The 21,922-nt window shown below is 38.4% G+C and overlaps 4 protein-coding genes across 4 annotated transcripts; 2 read left to right on the top strand and 2 right to left on the bottom strand.

The window, feature by feature from the left end:
* Positions 1 to 1,948: 1,948 nt before the first annotated feature.
* On the top strand, positions 1,949 to 3,439 carry C922_02190 (hypothetical protein; the record flags this gene model as incomplete). Its single annotated transcript, XM_008817789.1, has 1 exon — positions 1,949 to 3,439. One exon carries the CDS (start codon positions 1,949 to 1,951, stop codon positions 3,437 to 3,439), a length of 1,491 nt encoding a protein of 496 aa, XP_008816011.1.
* Positions 3,440 to 5,454: 2,015 nt separating this feature from the next.
* C922_02189 (tubulin beta chain) lies at positions 5,455 to 7,708 on the bottom strand (the record flags this gene model as incomplete). Its single annotated transcript, XM_008817788.1, has 3 exons — positions 5,455 to 5,743; positions 5,968 to 6,920; positions 7,613 to 7,708. The coding sequence occupies 3 exons, from the start codon at positions 7,706 to 7,708 to the stop codon at positions 5,455 to 5,457; spliced, it is 1,338 nt and encodes a 445-aa protein (XP_008816010.1).
* A 3,858-nt stretch (positions 7,709 to 11,566) lies between these two features.
* C922_02188 (hypothetical protein) lies at positions 11,567 to 14,283 on the bottom strand (the record flags this gene model as incomplete). The annotated part of the gene is made up of 2 exons (XM_008817787.1): positions 11,567 to 13,007; positions 14,081 to 14,283. 2 exons carry the CDS (start codon positions 14,281 to 14,283, stop codon positions 11,567 to 11,569), a joined length of 1,644 nt encoding a protein of 547 aa, XP_008816009.1.
* Positions 14,284 to 19,591: 5,308 nt separating this feature from the next.
* C922_02187 (hypothetical protein) lies at positions 19,592 to 21,744 on the top strand (the record flags this gene model as incomplete). Its single annotated transcript, XM_008817786.1, has 3 exons — positions 19,592 to 19,594; positions 19,689 to 19,886; positions 20,074 to 21,744. 3 exons carry the CDS (start codon positions 19,592 to 19,594, stop codon positions 21,742 to 21,744), a joined length of 1,872 nt encoding a protein of 623 aa, XP_008816008.1.
* Between the last annotated feature and the right edge of the window lie 178 nt (positions 21,745 to 21,922).

Genomic DNA, 21,922 nt, shown 5'->3' with positions numbered 1-21,922 from the left:
ATGGGAGAAGGTTGGTATTGCGAAGGGCATGTCAAGAGGTCGTCATTCTTCTGTCATTTCGCCAGCAATTTCGTGTAGTCCTGACGAGGAAGACAATTCCCCCGTCAATCCTGTCCCTCACTTTGCTTTAACTCCTATTTCGATATATTTTCATGCTAATGAGATGTTAATTAATCCTTTTTTAATTTTTAAACACCATGACGAGGAAAGTCAAACGTGGAGTTACACCCAACTTGGCACCTTTCGCATGGGGAACCCTTCAACATAAGTGTCTATCTGTTTGTTCCTCTTTTTTTCCTCCATTAAAGGCGTTGCGACATTTATGGGAGGCTCTTTGGATAGCTGACAAATTTACAGCCATTCACGTGCAGTCATGCGCACAACGACATCGTGCATCCATCAATTCTTGGACGCGGAGTTGTCCCGTTGCATGGCTCGGGAGAGTGGCAACACAACAGATATGCCTCTTCCCACAAGATGGAAATACTTTTAACAACAGAATTTGGGCCGCAATTTTAATGCGAATAGTTTTTATTATGAGGAAAAAAATCCATTCTGATGGTGAAAAGGGAGTGCCCATTATTTTACACACACCCACTTTTTCTTTTTCAAACGGCGAGTTGAAACTGGTGATAAATTGGGGCAATAATCTGTCACCTTTGTACGTTAAGGCACATGCGGAGAGTCTTGGCAGAAAAGGGGTATTTCTGATGCAGCCCATTTTCTTCAAAAAGAAGATTGACTCATTTTTACGTTGTTAAAAAACACAGTTGTCTGTGGCTTTGGTTCATGTTCGCATGAGCGTCTTTGCCCGTTCATATGTGTTAATTCTGCATGGGGCATGTGCGTGCGTAAAGGAATATGTCTACATGCATATATATATGGATGTGCATATATACATATGTGTATTTTTTTTTTTTTTTCCTTTGTCGCTCGAGGTGATCTGCCCTTGCATGCGACCACTTTTTGCTCGCGCCAAACCGGAACAACCTTCCTGATAGCACTCACATCATTTTTTTTAAAAAAGGCTCAAATTACCAGAAGTTATGTTAAAAAAAATTCATTTTTTATGCAAGCACCATCACGTACAATGCCTTGTCCATATCTCATGAAGAAAAGGATAATTTTTTAGTACTTATTTTTATGTTTTTTTTTTTTTTTTTGCGATTAGTCGAACAACGGGCTCATGTAGACTTTTTCGAGATTTGAGTCTGAGAGACATATTAAAGTTGAGCGAATAATGATCTAATAATGATCAATAAAAAAAGGGCCTTTTTTTCTCAGATTTGACCTTAAATTTTCTCCCCCTCTATCTTGGCCGCTTTAATCGTAAGCATGATCGTGGAATCGTCGCACGCATTTGTGTGTAATAGTACACATGTACATATAATATATATATATATTTTTTTTTTTATTTTTATAAATTACATTTATTCAAAATACAAATGAGTTATCACCCCATTGTACCACTTGTCACCACCTTTTAGTAGCCGTTTACTTAACTTTTATGATTTTGTAAAACTTAAAAGGCGTTTTTTAATAGACACATCACAATTTTGCACATATTAATAGGAACTATTTGCTTACGTTTTCATGAAATTTCACTTGTCCTCATGTTTCAGTACAACCGCCCTACAGGGCATGTCCAAGTGTTTGTAGAAATTATTTTTGAAAATATATTTATTTGGCGTTAAGGTAACAGCGATCATATAGACCCCTCCCCCTCTTATGTCACAGTAGTTGTACCGGTTACTCTATTTTTTTTTTATTGATATACTGTTCGTTTCTTTGGAGACACCTTTACGACACTATTTAATACACCTGCCCATGTATTTCTGAGTGAACATCTCTATCTGTAGGAAATCACTGGTATATTTTTGTATTCAGATTTTGTTCTCCGTCGCACGTTCACCATTTGCATCCTGCACAAATCGACAATAACCGCAAGATGAACCAACCGGCTGACATAAAATACCAATTTACGAAAACCAAAATTTGCAGACACTTTCTAGAAAACAGATGCATGAATAGAGACAACTGCAACTATGCTCATGTTCTGGAAGAATTAAGACCTCTACCAAACTTAGAAAATACCAAATTGTGCAAAAGCGTTAAGAAAAAAATCCCCTGCTGTAACCCTAACTGTAAATATGCCCACAGAATTGAGAAGTTGCAACCCAGTACTGACCTGGCTACCTACAAAACTACTCTTTGTTATTTCTGGAAAAAGAAAAAATGTATGAATCAGGATAAGTGCAGATTTGCTCATGGTATTGAAGAAATTAGACCTTTAAGAATATCAAAGGAAGAGAAAACTGAAAGCGCGTCTCTCCCGCTGTCCGATGTTGATTCCAGTTTAGGCACACAAAATCACCAACAGAGGGGGAAACCAAGCGTCAAACGAACAGAAGAGGCGGACATGTCGCCAGGCAAAAAATGGGACAAGAAGTGGGATCGAAGCGGGGGCAGCATGTGGGCAAGAGATGCAAGCAGGAGTGGGGGCAGGTGTCAAGGCAAGACAGGGAACGAAGATGGCGGCCAGTGGTGGGAAACCCGTAGAGACAAACTGAGGGAAGACTATAGAATCAACCTATTAGAACAGTCCAGTGTCAGTAGATGGAGCAACGAACGAAACAGCAATCGAACCACCGAGCGAACAGAGCCACCAAATGACGAACGAACAAACCAGAGACACAACTTACTATTCGAAGAAGAAAAGCTTCCCGATATCCTCTCCAGCATACACCTATTCGAGAACAGCCCAGTGATGGAAAATGGTTTATTCCAGCTGAATGATAACTTTTTAAATATATGTAACAGAGTGAACCTCGACATCGACACACTTTACGTCCCACTAGGAAAGACTTATTCTATCGAACAGGAGCAGGATTCGGAAGAGAACAACAGTTGGGAAGATTCCATTGTAGACATGAATTTTCTGAACCTGGATTACCTCAACGGTGAGGAAGAAGTTGCAAAATATGAATTATTTCGGGGCAGTGGCCTTGACATGAATCTGCCGAACCTCCAAGCCCTACGTATGCGAGTAAATCAGGACGTACACATGAATAGAAGTTATGACGAAAATATGTGGAATAAAGAAGACGCGGTTAACAGAAACTATGCCGTAAGAAGAGGGAGGCATCCCGAAATAAGCCAAAGTAGAAATCATAATGTGTTTCTAGATACAAGTTCAAACGCATGGGAAAATGTACGTACCAAAGGTCCGAGTGGGAATAACCAACAAAATATGGATAGAAATCAAGGCATAATTCCAAACCAACCTAATATCTTCAATGCGGAATCGATCGAAGACTTGTTTTCATTTGGTGCTACTTCCTCCGAGCAACTGCTAAGCAACACTGAATTTTTTGCCAAATGGTGTAAAAGTATAGAAAATAGAAATTCGGAACATTTTAATAAATTATGTTTATTCTAGCCATCGTCCAAATTTCCAACTGTGTGTATTCACTTTGTATGATCCTCTTCCCTGTATAATATAAAAAAAAAAAAAAAATATCAAGTGACACATATGGTGCTATATTACATGCAGAAAAAATTTAATTAAATTAGACATATGCACATGGGTAAGAATTCTTCACAACTTTTAAATCAGCATAAAACGTCCTTATATGCCATCTCGTATATTATTTTCTATAAAGTGATTATAAAAAATATGTTCAGTCGTATAGCTTTCCTTTTTTTTTTGTTTTTTATATTTGCTTGAGAAGATTTCCAAAGTTTATTCATGTAATGTTTACGAAAGGGTATGTATGCACATGTATGAACATATACATCCTTAGAATAATCCCCAAATGATACATCATTATAATTATCTTAATTGTTGTAATTAAAAAATTCCATTCATTATGCCGATATGTATTTTGAGTACTTGCTAAAATTGCACTCGTGTTTAAATGAGTAAAATTGTGTTTGACTAAACAGCTATTGTTGACATAGCTCCCCATTTATATGTAACTTTTTATTTTATTTTTTTTGTCCTACGTGTCCGCCTCGCGTTATTCATACTAATTATTTTTAAGTGCAAACTGCTCATCCGTGTCCTTTTCAATTTCGTTCTCCCTGTCCTTTCCTTTTGCTCGATTTGCAAACCCTCTTTAGTGTTCCTAATTTTTTGTGCTTTCTTTTTTTCTTTTTTTTTTTTCGCCGTCTCTAGTAGAGCACTTGCAAACATCGTTTAAAGGTTCTTGAATTTATTTTTTTTTTTCGTTCTTTTCTAGGTAAGATAACCCAACACCGAAGCAACAGCGAATGTATACTTTTTAAAGATATTTATTGTAAGAATAGGATTTACAAAATAGTCTCTTTTTGTTTCCATTTTGTGTTCCATGTGGTTGAAGTCACCGATGGTGTCAAACGGAAGATATGAAAATGAATATTTCCTTCTCTGGGCAAACGTTAGCCCTACCACCAAAATGAAGCATAAAGGATGCTTATTGCCACCGGTGTGTGTGTGTAGATACACGAGACATGTTCTTTTTGACGCCACTGGAGGGTGCAGATGAAAGGCAATGTTACCACAATAGCTGTTCAATTTGTCCAAATGGAGTAATTCCCACTAATTATGAAACTGCTCCAGTTTGGTGTTACCATTTTGTCATTCGAGGAATTAACGCCTTTAATTTTTTCCTTCAATTGTGAGAATCTTTTGGATATATATATATTTTATTTTTTTTTTTCACTTTTTTTGTTTTTTTCTCATGTACAAAAAAGATTCTGCCACGGATGAGGAAATTTTTATTTTTTTTTTATTTTTTTTTATTTTTTTTTTTTTTGCACATTTTTGATGCACTTTCATCATTGCGCCAAAACATAAAAATCTAAATAAATGTATATACCTTTATACGAGAGAATGAGTTAATTATAAATGTATTTCTATGATACAGTTAGGGGGGGGAACTTTAATTACACATACATTTGCATATGCGTACACGTGGCACATGTAGGCATATGTGATACGTATGGATGTATATGTACATGGGCCTACGCGTAGGTATAGTGGTATATATAAATATTTATACATATGCATGCATATGAATCTATGTGTACATGTATACATATTTATATGGTTGCATGTGCGTGCACATGTATATATTTCTTTTTTTTTTTTTTTTTCTTTTGAGGTACGTATATGCGTTGCGTCCACTGCGTATATATATATACCTTTCGCGTGGAAAAAAAGCATCGAAGTGAATGCAGTAAAGCCGAGCTTTCCCCTTTCGCACGTCTAACAGAAGTCTAAATAATCCATAATATAAAAAGTGCTAATTCAAATTGTAATAATCGTGGCATAAATTCCGCAAAAAAAAAAAAAAAAAAAAAAAGCAAGGGGCGGGGATAAAATTGTTCAATCTCGTAATTTTATATGCCTTCTTTTTTTTTCCTTTTTCAAACTAGCTTGACTAAGAAGGAATACATGTGGAATGCATTTACCTAAGCTTCGACGTCTCCTTCTTCTTCCTCAAATTCTCCTTCCTCTTCAGCTGTTGCATCTTGGTATTGCTGATACTCGGAAACCAAATCATTCATATTGGACTCTGCTTCTGTGAATTCCATTTCGTCCATGCCTTCTCCTGTGTACCAGTGCAAAAATGCCTTTCTTCTGAACATAGCCGTAAATTGATCTGACACTCTCTTGAACATTTCCTGGATGGCCGTGGAGTTTCCTACGAAGGTTACTGCCATTTTCAATCCCTTTGGTGGAATGTCACAAACGCTGGACCTGTGGAAGTGGAAAAGAAAATGGAGGCGCCGTTAGGTGAGTTACGCCGCGGTGCAGGTGGGGAAAAGATACTCCCGCTCGGAGTGTGCTTCGCCTGCGAAAGCGTCACGTGGAAAGACGTCTCGATTGCGTGTAGGTGATGGCTAGACGCTGCGATCGGCGCAATCGCTTCGTCGTAATAATTTGGTTGCTCGCTTCCGCCAGGCTTGGGTAGAGAAACCTACTTGGTGTTGTGGGGAATCCATTCAACGAAGTAGGAGGAGTTCTTGTTCTGCACGCTGAGCATCTGCTCGTCTACCTCCTTAGTTGACATTCGTCCTCTAAACATGGCGCAGGCGGTTAAGTATCTTCCGTGTCTTGGGTCACTTGCACACATCATATTTTTGGCATCGAACATCTGTTGAGTTAACTCTGGTACTGTTAGAGCCCTGTATTGCTGACTGCCTCGGCTTGTTAGTGGTGCAAATCCAATCATAAAGAAGTGGAGACGTGGGAAGGGAATTAAATTAACAGCTAATTTTCTCAAATCAGAATTTAACTGACCAGGAAATCTTAATGAACATGTAACTCCTGACATGGCAGCAGAAACTAAGTGATTTAAGTCACCATAAGTTGGAGTAGTAAGTTTCAATGTCCTAAAACAAATATCATACAGGGCCTCATTATCTATAACTTGTACTTCATCAGCATTTTCAACCAATTGATGCACAGACAGGGTTGCATTGTATGGCTCAACAACTGTGTCTGATACTTTTGGCGAGGGGAAAACTGAAAAGGTTTCCATAATACGGTCTGGATATTCTTCCCTAATTTTACTAATCAGCAAGGTTCCCATACCACTACCTGTACCTCCACCTAAAGAATGAGTAATTTGAAATCCTTGTAGACAATCACATCCTTCTGCTTCCTTTCGAACTACGTCTAAAACTGCATCTATTAATTCGGCACCTTCTGTGTAATGTCCCTTGGCCCAATTATTTCCAGCTCCTGTTTGTCCAAATACAAAATTGTCAGGTCTGAATAACTGACCGAAAGGTCCTGCTCGCACACTGTCCATAGTTCCTGGTTCCAGATCCATTAAAATGGCTCTGGGAACGTACCTACCACCGGTTGCCTCATTGTAAAACACATCAACTCTTTCTAACTGTAAGTCACTGTCTCCTCTGTAGGTACCACTCTGTGGAGAGAACACAAAGGGGTGTGAACGAGTGAATGAACTAATTATTTGTACGCCTTCCACGAACAAGCCAATTTAGCGGAGGACATACATACATGCATGTCACTCGTTGGATTGCATGCACAATTGGTACGCTCATGGGTGCAGTGGTTCGGACGATTAATACGCATCCGTTCTGTGCTCATTTGTGCGGTGGGATGCAAGATAACCAGACATTATAAGCTCCATTTTTGTTCTTATTCTTTCCTTTTCGTAATTAACAACTTAAGGTGCAACATTTCGGAAGCAGGTCTCACAATGCAAAAACGCATAAGCATGGAGTGCAATACATAAAAACGGGGATCAAACGGATACACACTGTGCATGGGAGTGAGGCAAATCTCACTACGTGCGTGGCCCTCATTTGGCATGATAGAAAGCGTGAGAAAAACGAGAATAAACATGGGTAAGAACACCAATGGAGTAACTCACATGGGGTAATATTGAAGTGACCTCTTTACATGATCACACTCCTATGTGGTGGTACACCACCTGTGTATGTGCACTATCAGGGCCTATACACATGCGAATGAGTATGCAAACAAATGGGCGTGCACTAATGCGGGAACTGGTATACATACATGCAAGCGTACAGTGGTGCCTATCCACCCACACACAGGGACATACACCTGTGGGAGACAATAACTACTTACTGGATCTATGCCGTGCTCGTCGGATATGACTTCCCAAAATTTTGCACCTATCTGATTACCACATTGGCCGGCTTGGATGTGAACGATTTCTCTCATTTTTGTATGCGATGTTAACAGCAAGGAATATCTTCTGTGGTATGCAAATGTACGTGCGTATATATACACGTTTGTGTAAGCGTAATTATACACTTGTACTGTGAGCCGTACTGTATATTCACTTGGCGAAAAGGAAATGAACAGTGAGATGGATTACGAAATGACAGATGAAATTATGACACTGGTAAAACGTTAAAAAAAAACACAGGGCAGAAGGAGGAAAAAGAAATGAATTAAATGATAAGAAATAAATTAAGGAATGAATAAATTTCTCGTAAAATAATTGTGGAGAAAGAAGGAAAAAAAAAAAATAAAATAAATGCGAGCTAAAAGAAAACTGGAATGAAATGCTTAATTAATACATGTATATTTCTTTCCTTTTATTTTATTTTTTTTTGGTGTGTAAAAGTATAAAATAAAAAAAAAAAATAGTAAGCTTTTTGGTAGGCAGCTTGACCGTGCAATGACCGGTCAAACGCGCGGGGGCGATAGCAGTTGGCCAAAAAGGGCTTTATATATAAGTCCGTGCATGGGCGTAAAATATACAGCCGCATACATAAGTATAAGCTTATATAAACAAGCATAAAAGTGTATATATAGGCATAATTATGCATAAACATGTATATATGCGTATAACTATTTACTATTGCGTATATATATTCCTAACACACGCCATGTGCACAGGATGCCTACACGCCAAACAACTTTCTTTGCTGAACAAGCTGCGCCAGTAGGGGACACGAAGCGTTAGCTTAAGCATAAGCGAATGAAGGGGGGACTGCGAATGGCATCTCTGCAAACACGCGGAGGAATGTGCTTGCTTATTTCTTTCAGCGCTGCGTATATATGCGTTTGCACCTGGGTAATTATGTACATATATATATAAGCTTTTGCATATTTTTATACTTATACATATATATATACATATTTATGTATTTCTATATAATACATATTTATATATTTTTATATATATTTATAAATATTTGTATATTTTTATACACGTTTATATATATATTTTTTTGAGCCCCTTCGCATGTGTACGAGAAATGCGCAATTATCCCTTTTTTATCACGTGGAGGCTGAAAAAAAAAAAAAAATAGAGCAGTGTTTTAACTGTGCTAGGAATTTACTTGGCACGATTGTGCAAATTGTAGTGTCTGAGTCAATATCGAAGTATATGTGTGTATGCCATTGGTGTGCCATGTTTTTTTCTTTAATTGGGCAAGAAAGCGCACGGCACAACCCACTGAGATTTGCCTTGGTGCGTCAAAGGTTGGTGTGCACAGGTGAATATGCGTTTATGAACTTATGTGCATATACGCTCATGCATATTTATGTGCAGCTTGGTTTCCTTTTTTTTTTTGCGTCCACACGTTTACTTGCTGGCTGGGGGAACTTAAATAGACAAGCACCAGTTAACTAACCGTCAAGGGAAGTGCCCTGTGCACAACATCAAACGCACTATGCTCGCAGAGGGACACCTCGAAATGACTTTATTTTTTTTCGTTTTTTTTTTTACCAACATTTCTACATTTTTATGTTCCTATGTCTCAATATTTCTATGTTTCTATATTTCTATGTTTTTGTATTTCTGTATGTTTATATTTCTATGCCGATTTTCTCACTTCTGCGCAAGCGCATATGTGAACATGAAGGAGTTGCGCAAGTAGAATTAAGTGCCCCATATTGCCTAACTTTTTACTAAAGCCTTCGGAAAACGCACCGTGTCTCTTGTTTTTTTTTCCCGTTAAAGTGTAGATTTAGAGGGTACATTACCTGCCGGATTGGTGTATTAACAAATGGATAGCATTGCCCAGTTCGTAGGGAAAATAAGATCCTTGTGTACGTAGAAAGTGCAACATAGGAAATGACACTTTGGTTTTTTTTTTTCTTTTTTTTTCCCCCTTTTCCCGTTTTCTACATAGCTAAGCATAATTGTGGAGACATGCAAAACCCTTGGGGGGTATCGAAATGGAACAGCACGCATTCATAGAAAGCTAACTAGTAAAGCGCAATTAACCTGCTAACCACGCGATAGCAATTCCTTAGTCTCTCATTGGGCCATCGTCTTCAATTGGTTAATCCCATATGAAGCACTCCTCAGCAGCAGTGGCTTTTCGAGCCGTCACAAGAGGCCACAAAAAAAAAAAGAAAAAAAAAGGGGGTGGAGGCATAGATTAGAAATGGAATATCCTCTTTATGCTGAAGAAGCAGATAACATTTTTAAAAATCCATCTACAGTTTCCCCCTCCTCTTTAAATGTCTACAGAAGGGTCCACACTGAGCAGTGGTGAGTCACTTTTAAGATCCGAAAAAAGAAAACGACCAACGATAAAAAGTGAATATCACTTTTTCAAGTACGTTAGTGCTTGGCAATATCGCCGAAAGTTATTTCTCACCTGCTGCTATTTTTTGCGCTCGTTCATTCTCAGCAAAAGTGTGGCAGAAAATGGCCACATTCTTTTTCACCCATTGCGATAGCTTTTTAAAAGGTAATATATGAACGTACGGGCGAGAAATTTACGTGGAGGTTTTTCCCCCTTGACGAGGTTGTTTGTTCAATTGCATATACAAACGTGATAATGTTGTTCTCCCCCATTATTGTGTTAGTAGTTTTGACGGGAAGTGTACCTATTTTTTTTTTCTTTCTTTCCTTTACTCTCCTCTATGGGTTACTGATCTTTCTGTGAGCACTAACACTTGGTGTTCATCTTTACCGTCCACTAAGAAGGAACAAATCGCTCACCCGTTTTCACAAAAAATGCAAGCGAATGCATTTAATTTTTTTTTTCCTATCAATGGTTTATTCGTAAATGCGAATATTCGAATTTTAAAAAGGAAAAGGGGAAGTTAATACGGAAAATTGTGTTTGCACTAATTTTTGCTAAACGGTGAAGCCACGAAAATGACATTTCATTTCTGCATCCTCAGGAAATGTTCCTTTTTACACGTCTTTCCAAGTGCACTGCTTAATGAGAATTGAAAGTGCCAAAGTATGGGAAAAAAAAACAAAAACGAAAGTGCCAAGAAGCGTTGAGCATGCTAGATAGCACTAATCTGTGCACCTTCAAAGAGTGGATAAAAACAAAAGGATTCATGAGAATGAGAAAAACCTTTTTTTTTATTTTCTCATCTACTTTTGCACATATGCCAAAGTGGTGAAGTAGATTTATTTTCTTATTCCCGAATTACTAACCAAAACATGTATATGCAATGTGCACAATTTCTCCAAATTTTTCAAAGAGGGCGAGAAGAATTTGTCTAACTAGTAGCTGTAAAAATTGTTGCGATTGTAATAACAACAGAAGGAGCACCCCCCTACATTTCGTGGTTGAGACGGAATAAAAGGTATTAGGCACAAATTACATCGTGTTGTGAAAAAAATAATGATAATAAAATAAAAGACAAAGACAGAGGCAAAGGCCATGGGGAGGGGGCTAATTTATAAGGGTGTAAAAACGTAGTAATTAAGTCAGATGAAATACACGTTTTATGTGGGTAACAATACAAAACATTAAAGAGGAGCAAAAGAAAAAAAAAGAAAAGAAAAATACATATTTAGATTCATTTTTCCATTGTGAAGGTATGAGCTTCTTCTCCTTCTCTTTTTTTTTTTCTTTCCCCTTCGTAGGGTTTTTAAAAAAGGGGGGTTATTTCCCTTTAGGGGGCATATTAAAAATGTCTACTGTAGTGCTGTAACACTGCAGGGGCTTCCAATTTGTTCTAAAGCAAATGGTAGGACGACAGCTATTCCGCACACCGTGGTGGGGTAAAAGTTTGCCCACCCGGGGGAACGATCTCATCATTCGGTTTTATCACCCGCTTGACTTCGTAGTGTAATCACTTGCGCGCATCGTGTCACTTCCTCTTCTGCTTCTTAATAAACTTCTTGTTGTTCCAGTCCGCCTCTCGCTTATTAAACCGGAAGTCCTTCTTTTTGTTGAAGGCGTTATTATTGTTGTTGTTCCTATTTTGGTCATCGTTTGACTGATTGGGATTGTACTTGCTGTGCTTCACCTGCATTTGTAGCTGTGAGTTCGAATTCTTTGAATTGTTCATCTTCTTCTGCATGCTGTTTGTTATATATTCTAGCCTCTTCTCCAGGATCGTTTTGCATGTTATGGCAATGGATGGCTCTGAAAAGTTTCCCAGGGCATCAACTCTTGTGCACAGAGACAATTTCGCCGCTAAAGATCTGCTAATTTTTCCCTTCAGTTTCGGGGTAGTTTGCCCTACTAAAGTTGCGTGGTAAATTAGCCCATATTTGGGCGTTTTCGACTTGGTCTTTAGGGCCCTAAATAGAGCTTTTTCAGAACCCAAAATCTGTAAAGTCGAACTTGGGTATTTTGCCAAAGACATGAGGGAACCTGCTTTTGCAATTAACTTGGCCCCGATTAAATCACCAACTAGATAAGTCAAATTTGGTGCAATGGAACTCATTCTGTATTTCAAATAAATAGCTAACGATTCTCTATACTCTGTTAACTCTAATAGCCTATCAGCTAATTCGTTAATGCAGTTTAGGTCATCGTCTTCAATTTCTGTTCCCATGGAGATTTCTGCCAACTGTTTTATTTCCCTTTGAATTTCTTCTGTTGTCTCCTCTAGCAAGTTGACATTCTTTGCATTACTTCGGAATCCAATCAATTTAACACATTTCGCATATATTTTATTGTCCGTGATTACTTTCCCCAGTTCTGGAAAATGCCATCCATACCATTCCTTCAGTCGCATAGAGAAAACATTTATTTCTTTGTCCAAATCTTCTAGCAATCCAACTGCTTGTATAATCATTACGTCAACTTTGTCAGCACTAAACTTTAATTTGAATCGATTTAACGAATGAGATAAACTTAACTTTAACAATTTCGCATCTTCCTCCTTTACACCAACTAGGAGTCCATACAAATGCGTTCGAATTCCTCTAATTATTTCCTGAGTCGAATTTGTGTATGTTACATTTATATTGTATTTTTTTTTTATTAGTCCACCTAACGTTTTATCACATAAAGCTAGCGTTTCATTTAACTTCGGCTTCACTATATTTTTCTTTAAAAACTTCTTCAGCCCTTTCCCCAACTTGGATTCCATCAACTTGTTCGTTTCGTCAAAGGCTTTTTGGAATTTTTTAAATTTACTGAAACTGTATAGGGATACATTTTTCCTCGCTTCCTCTGCGTTTCGAAAACATTTCTCAATATCCTTCACATCTGATTCCATTAATTTGCTGTTCTCGACTTTGAACAGGCCGTACCCTGCTGCCGTCTCTATCAGTATCAACATTTTGCTTCTGTTCCTCCTCCAAATTCAGCGCAGTGAATCAGTCGACTCTGATCAACGGGGATGGCAGAAGCTCCTAAAATTGCTGGCTTCCGTTTCTCAGTTACGCTTGAGCGGTTAATCACCTTGTGGTTGCCCTACACCAATCCTGCTTTGGCACTTTTTTCCTTTACTCGTTATCGATAATGCGTCAAGTCTCCAGCGCTGAACAGCAAATATGCCACTCGAAGCTGGTTTCTCCTTAAAAAACGTTGTCGGGGGAGCATGTTCTGCAATTCGGCAACTGAGCGAACACGGCAGTCCTCCTCTGCTGCCAATTTGCAAAGTCGCTTTTATTGAACTTCCCCTCTGCTTTGTTTGTACTTTATACTTTTAAAACTCAAATTTTTAATTTCTCATATTTTACGAAAAATAGCAAGCGTTATTATTAACGCATAAAAAAAAAAACGCTATTTTTATGCTATACGCTTCTGGAAAAATGAAGTAATGAAATGCTGTTATTTTTTTCTCTTCTGTCGCTTCTGCAAAAGCATTGTAACGTCCCGCTGGCCAACCTCCATCTCCCTCTTAAATGCTTAACTTATGACTGTAAAATAATTTGTATGCATCCCTATAATTCGTCCTTCTGCTGCGAATTCGTATGACTTCGTTGGGTAGCTTGAAGAATATTTTTTTGAAAAGTATTTTTGCGAAATTTATGCCAGTGATTAAAAAGGCGAGTTTTCCACACAACGGACTGTTTTTCCATTTTTCTTCTTTTTTTTTTGTAACATTTTAAAATTGGGACCTGTGATGTTATGATTTTTTCTGCACTCGCGCGGGGGCCACCATTGTATGCCAACATAAATAATGTATGTATATGAAAATGGAAGTGTTTTTTTTCTTTTTTTTTTTTTTAATCGAGAAGTGCCCTCCTTTTGCCACTTCGCTTAGTGAACAACACAATTTGTGCATTTTTTTTTATTTTCCTTTTAAACAGGTTTTCTGAAACGAATTCTTCTTCCTCTTCATGTTCTTCCCCTTAAGAACACCTGCACGTTTGTTTCTTCCCTTTTTTTTTGCGTTAAAACACACTGATGATATCCCCTCCACCCGATGTGGAGTTTATGGCCCATGTTTTTATATAACTTTCCTTTTTTTTGCATAAGTTTCTGTACCCTTTTTTCCTTATTTTTATTAATTTTTTTATTTGAAGTAAACTCGTGGAGGGACAGAAAAAGTTTAAATTTGATGGCGAATTGACTGGGCTTCTTCTGGATGTACGAGTAAAAATTTTTATAGGAAAAATTATTCATGGCATTTAAATCATTTTTCAGTCCATTTTCACACTGGTACGAATATTTCACTTTAGCGTCATGTGGGACTCGCTATTTGAATGCCACTCTCCTTGGCCGCGGTCATCACTAATATTTGTCTTTTGTCCTGTTTCATTGACGCTGCCAGTGCCCGGATGGTGCTTATTCTTCTTTTCCTTAATGAGGATTTCATATTATAGTTCATGCATATATGGGTTGCCATAATAGGCACCCTTGACTTTACTCTGTTTTTTATCCGTATTTCTGCCTCTATCCTGCATTCTTCCTTTGTATCTTGTGTTTTCTTACACTGTTGTCTGTGAAACATTCCTCAGCCATTCTTCTATGGCGCCGTTGTGGGGTGTTATTTTATTATCTGTTCATAGTTTCTTGTTCTCATGAGGTATCCTTAGGTTATGTTGCCATTGGCTACTCATTGGTGTCCTGTTGTTTTCTTTGGTGGTTCCTCTTCGTGCATGCTTCATCATTCCATGGCTACAATAGGTCTGGAGTTGATTCATTCTTCCATCATACTTCTGGATATTAGCCATGTCAGTACCCGCGCATTCGGTGTTGTGTGTATTCTCTTCAAGCGCCATCTCTTCCCCCTCTTCCTGCCTGTTTAGTCTTTTGGTGTTTTTTTTCGTAGATCATATCAGACTTCATTCCATTCCATTCTTTCCTCTTTATTAACTTAACCTCACTGTTGCAAAATTAATATGACGCTTCTATATTCGTCATTGATCCCTTCTCAACCTACTCTCATAATGGATTTCCTGTATTCTATTCCTGTCTCTGTGTTATTAAACGGCACGTGTCGAAGCTTCCTCACGTGACTCCTTTCCTTTTCAACACTTCCTGTCATATCTTTTATTTTATACATGGATACGTTTAAAATGACATATGCATTCTCCATATGTATATTTTGAAGTGTTATCTGTGTCTCTGTCTTATTAGTATTTTTAATATTATTTTAAGGACGATATCATAACCATATACACCACTGCTCCTATTGTTGTGAATATTTCATGCATCCCTTCTATATGATATTAACCTAGATTGGCTAATAAGGAGTGTAATAGGTATTGACTATTATTAAAACTCCTGTTATAAACAGTGAGCATGCCTATATCATATGTGGAGATTCTAATGGAGACTGCGTTATTCCGCACATATTCTGTTTTAGGGATAGTGATATAAAGGTATTGACTTCATGACTTTATGTCATTTTCCACTGCATCCCATGTGGCACCCCATGTATAATGTTCTGTTATATGTATTCCCAGGCAGACTTCTTGTGTGTGTCTTATGATTATCCTTATTGAGACATGTGCTTCCAATTTGATTAGTTCATGAACCCGAGTCCTCCCTGCCTCTTCCTGTTCTCCTGTAGCGGGTTGTTTTTCTTCTTTTATTTCTGTTTCTATTCTTTTCTTTTGGTTTTATACACTTAGTATGCGGAATGTTTCTCAAACTAGATGTTCGTAATCATATCTTCCATTCCTATTCCGGTTCTCTTTTCACATGTGGGATGCCCTCTATGTCCAACCCTGTATTATGTTGTGTTATCTGGAACATAATTGGTATCCGTTCTATAGAATCATACCTCCTATGTCTGTTATGATTATACTGACTCCATCGCCCCGATGTTGGTTTCCTGTTTATATTATTAATCGTTCAGATGTGCCTCGCTATGCAGCGTCGTCTGTTTCCCCCCTGTGCAAGCCAATTCTGTTCGCTTGTTGGTTTTGATTCAATTATCCGTGATAGCCTCTGTTCACTTTTAATACACATCTCTATATTAATATCCCTTATAGATGCTACACTCCCCTCCAATAATCACAGCGTCTTCTATCTGAGGCTAATTTATTTTATCCCTGGAGGCCCGAAGTCAGAGTCGATATTTGATCATATTCTACGCGGTTATATGCCCGCTTTACTCTATTTATATTATATCTATCCCTCGTTTACTTCTCTCATTAATCATGTCTCCTTTGTGTTGTGTGCTCTATTATTACCTGGTTCCAGTGTCCTGAACTGTGGTACGGCTTGTATCCTTATGGAAATATATCTGTAATTCCTTCCTTATCCCCCATCATAAGGTTATATACCTTCTATGTATTCCAGGAGGAGCTATCATAAATGAGATGCTTACGTGTATGTTTCGTCCTCCGGGTAGCTTTTTATCAATACCATTATATAACTGCCCCTATGTGAATGCTGTCCAGGTGTGGTGTCATTTAGCCCCAGTCTGTAACCTCCAGGTTCTTGTCAATTATATATGGAATCCTATACCGCCGCTACCGCTATTGGGGCCCGTGCTAAAAATTCCCGTCTATGTATCATTATATATGGTGTCGTATTATAAATGGATTCTTTAGTTTCTCTTATAATGCTCCCCCCCCCCCGTCATTAAGGTAGTATATTCATAGGACGCCGCCGAGTTCGGCCTCGTTCTCTCTTATTTTCCTCTCTTATTAGGAGACTCATCCTCAAGCTGTATCTCGTCCCGTACCTGTCACATTCTCTATGTTCCATAATCCGTCTGTCGTGATATCTATTATTCCCTCACTCCTCCTTTTTCCTTCCTCCCTTTCTCTCTTGCCTGAGTTTTTCTGTTTGTTTCTGCCTTTCTTAGAGTGAGTATCCTATATATTTCGTGCATGTAAACACTCTCTTGGCTGTGGGTCATCGTCTTTGTACACTATTCTTATCCCCGCGGACCTCCTGTGTGTATTTTAAAATCTCTAAACATGTTTCTCCCAATCTTCTGTACTTATACCTCTACTGTCCGGTGCCTCTTAAGTTTCTCTGTACTATTCCTCTATTCCTATGGCCTGTGTCATTTTAGTTGCCACACAGACTTTAATAATTTATTATGGCTCTTGTTCAGTCGCTCCCTCTCTTCGTTTTTGTTCTTTCGCATTTTATCAAGCCCCTTCCCTTTGTGATGGTAAGAGGCATTTATTACATAGATGGCTGGTGTGAATTGTGTAATGTATTACAACGTTGGTCTGTCCCAATTATGGATTTCATTAGTCTGGTTATCTTCCGGTTCTTATGTTATGTCGTTGTATTTTTTCACTATTTATCCTGACTCGTTCTATCTCTTTCGTAATTTCTGATGCTACATAGGGACTGCCCTACCTTATTTTGCTCATGTAGCTTAATTACTGCCTTCTGTTTATAATAATATGTATTCTGTTTTTCTAATGTCTTAGCCTCGGTCCCCAAATATCCACTAAATCCTTTTGTCCCAGTTCCTTACATATGATTTCTATAAGAGGCGTCCTTGGTTATATCGTATCTCCTCCTTTCCTTCTTTAGGTCGCGATCTCACTTCTATGTCTGCTACCTCGTAAAATACATAATGTGCCGGTATCCGTAATCTTCTAAATATATCCCTCTGTTACTGCCCCTCATGCCTATACACTGACCTCATCCCATCCATGCTGTTTTTACTTTTTCTATTCCCTTCCGTTACTATCTATATACGTTGTGACTTCATGTTTTTTGTCTTATTCATTCCAGGACACTACCGCCTGCCTCCCCCCTGTCTCCCGTTTTTTCCTATTTTACACTCACATTCTGCATCTTATCCCTCATTATGCATCCTACCCATTACTTCAGTTTCTGCCTCCTTCGATGTTCCTGAATTTTTCCCGTGCTGTGATTTGTTAAATATACCCCACGATGTCCCATCCAGACCTCTGGTCCTCCGTTTTATCGCCTCCCATGTGTCCGTCTCCCATTTGTAGGAAGATTCTATCTGTTGTATCTGCTTCGGGAATACTGTATACCATTCTCTTCATTCTATGTCTAATTACACTCCTGTGCTGTAGCCTATTCGACGCCTTTTTCTCTTCCTTCCCCGATACAGGCGTACTTGGATACCGTACTACACATTTCTTATGTAACCACAAGATTGTGTCGAGGGTTTCGCAGTATGCGTTATTTTATTATGAATACGCATATCTACAGAATGACCTGTCTTCATTGCAGTTTTTGGTACTCCGGTGCCCTATATTACAGTCAGACTATTATTCGCACATGTTTCATACTATAGGTTCTGCACTATACAGAGTCAGATGGTTCTATTCCTAAGTTACTATCGTATTTTGTATTTCCTACAATTGAATTTTTCGGGGATTGTAGATGCTCTTTATGCTTTTTTCTTATTGAGATTATCTCTAAGCCGAATGCCTCTTCTACTCCGGAAGAAGCCGCTTCGGACTGTTTCCGATTAAAGCTCCCTTAGGGCAAATGGATGACAGCGTCTACTGTCTTAATGATCCCGTCCCGAGGCCTCATTCTGAGAACTTCATGGATATGATCTGGCTTCCCCTCTCTTATGATGTGTTTAATTCATACTATTTCTCTATCTAATACATTGTATTCCATAAGTGGACAAACTGACACAACGGAGCGGCGGATGCACAGCAATGAAATAAAGATTCCTAATTTCTGCGTCGACTTCCTTCATTTTAAATTTGTTACTTCATGTTACTCCTCTGGTGTGAATGCTATGTGATCTTCATAAAATTTACAATACATAGGTTTTCAGAAATATATAAGTCCATAGAATAATCAGAAACTATACATATATATCAGTCATGGTGCACCATCATATAGAGTATACGGCTTCTCGAATATATAATAAATGAGTCCAGATAAAGGAAAAATCAAAAGGGAAATTACAATAATCGAAATAAGAAGAAGAAAAAAAAGAGAAATTACCAATAAAACAGAAGAAAACATAAAAAGAAGAAAAGAAAAACAGGAATGGAAATCCGAACACAAGAGAGAAAAAAAAAAAAAAAAAAAGTGAAAAATGATCCCGTGCAAAAGATCCCCTAAAAAAAAGAAAAATCACAAAAAAGGAATGAGACAAGAAAGATAAATCACTTATGGCATTCATGTAACCTTGTAGAATTAAGTGAATTCTTTTCCTATTTTCCGCTGACCATGGGGTTTTTCCATCATGACCAATAAAAAAATAATTTAAATATGGGAAACAATTATGTGTGTATATTCGCGGAAAAATATAATGAATTCTTGTGCAAAGAAAAAATCATTTTTTTGATGAAAATATGTTACTGAGAACAACAACACAAATAAGTTTGGAGGAAGATTTTTTTATTTTTCTTCTATCCCACGTATTCACAATTTTAAGAATTTTTTTTTTTTTGGGAAGGAATAATGTAAGGAAATTTAATATACCTATGGGTTAAACACAAATTTGCACAGCATAAGCATGAGCAAATCCCAGCTAAGGGGAGGCTTGTAGCAAAGTATGCGACCATGAAATATGGTAATATATCCTGTTGCTAAGTACTCATATAGCAAGAAACCATATATTCAACATCCATCGGTTTCATAATTGTTCATGCATAGCCCCCCCAAAGTGGCACATTTCCTGTGCTCAGGATTATCACGAATATGATTTCGTATCTGATGAAAATGGCTATGTTGTTGAAGTGCCATTAGAGAATGTCCAGGATAATTTGGAGGTCACAACTCAGGAACCGGTGGATATTGCTTCCCGTAACTTGGAATTTTTAGAGCTCGAACCAGTACAGACTGCTGTGAATAACTCGGCATTTGTGGCCCGCTAACCAGTGGCGGCTGTCCAAAACAATTCGGTAATTTTGCCTCAAAAACCATTGGCGGCTGCTCAAAATGGATTCATTTTTTCGCCTCAATAAACGGTGGGGCCTATACAGAATAGCTTCGCATTTTCGCCCCCAGAACTAGCGGCGCCTGTTCAAACCCGGGGGGGTGGTTGTGTAGGATGCCGTGGATGCTGTTCATAACAGTTCCGACCTTTGGTCACAAGAACCAGTGGTATGTGTGAAGAATCATGAGGGAGGTTCTGTTCAGGGACCAACTTGGATTTCACAAAGCAGTGGAACTTCTATGGAACAAAGGAACAACAAAAGTGCTAGAAGTGAAAATACTCATTCATATAATGGAGCAGCCGACAAGAGAAATGGTTTAAGTTTCTTCGCCCTAGCACAAGCATCAAGGGAGGATAACAATTTCTGTGGAAGCATGGGGATCTCACTGAGGAAATTTGAAGATAATGAAACAGTCCATGAAGAAAAAAACAATAAGAGAAGAATGAGTTTCAACTTTAGCAATGCTATACAGACTGGGTATAACAACTACAATGAAGATAATGAAGAGTCGCCAAGACCAATGGCAAATTATCCCAGTAATTATGACATATACAGTAGTGAGGATTTACCCCATTTTCCACAGAACAAGAGAAATGCGTATATTGTGGACCCAAGAGAAAACCACAGCAGTGACAACATTTTCGAGAGCAAGTCCACACAGATGCAGCATATGTATAAGAGCAGTGCGGGGACATGGAAAAATCGTAAAAGTGAAGACGCATTTTTCAAGGGCGAGGTCCACGAGAAGGGGAACCAACATTTGTTCTATTCTGTGAATCCCATTAAGAACGACAACTCTCATGAGAGAAGCATAGCTGATAATTCATGCAACCCGTTAGGACCTAACCAGGGCAACTTTAGCAGTGGCAACTTCACCAGTGGTAACGTCAACAGTGGCAACATCAAAAGTAGGAACTTAAGCAGTGGTATCTTCAGCAATGACAATTTGTTCAATAACCGACACCCAAGGATTGGTCTCCACAGCACTATAAACAACTTGTCACCACGAACCTCTTCTAGCCAGAGTGATAATAACACCGACAAGATTGACGAAGCATCACACCATTCATATTTTAACAAGGGTAATCTTAACAATGGCAATCCGTTTTATAACATAGACCAAGTAAAAAGTCTCCCGAGGAACATGAACGATTTGCCATTATCAGCAGAGGTTATCCAGGACGAACACCACACCGATGATGCACCACATCATTCAAAATCCAACAAGAGTGTACTTCAACACTGGGAAGTTCCTATGGACGATATGTTTAAATACAGACAACAGGAAAATCACCACCGAAGAAGCATAAGAAGCTGTTCATCATCGAGAAGAATGACCAATATCACCAATAGCAGCCGCATAAGAGAGGTGAATAATATAAACACGGAAAATATCCATGAGAGACATGACACCGCTGAGTCCCCATTCAAAAATGACAAAGAAAATCAGGCAGAAGAAAAGGCAATAAAGGGTATATCAGAAAGAGAGCTTGTGACAGGAGTTGTGGAAAGGAAAGCAAGAAAGGCACAGACAGCACTATTGGCAAGAGAGGCTGTTGCGACCACTGAGGCAAAGAAGAGAAAAAAAGAAAACGCAGATTTATTCACAGGAGGATATGCAGAAGTACACAAGGCAAAAAAGGCAAGGAAGGCGAAGACTCCTACATTGACAAGAGAAGCCGTGGCATCCAAAGATGCTATGGCAGTAATAGCGGCTGAATTCGCAGATATCAGGCAAGGAAAGATAGTAGGCTCCAAAAAAAGAAAAAAAACAGCCATATGAGAACAGGCAGAGACAACGAAAGAAAGAGGCAGAAGTATTACGGAGAAGATAGCTGCACGTACTAGGAAGATAAAAAGAAAATTGGTGCAAGGCAATAAATGGTAAAAAAAATGAAGTACAATAAAAGAAGGAGATATTGCGAACAAAAAAAGGAATAATAAAATAAAAAACCAATAGC

This window comes from Plasmodium inui (assembly GCF_000524495.1).
Source record: "Plasmodium inui San Antonio 1 unplaced genomic scaffold supercont1.7, whole genome shotgun sequence".
Lineage (NCBI taxonomy): Eukaryota > Apicomplexa > Aconoidasida > Haemosporida > Plasmodiidae > Plasmodium > Plasmodium inui.
The sequence above is the reverse complement of the archived record's forward strand: the minus strand, read 5'-3'. Positions and strand labels throughout refer to the sequence as shown.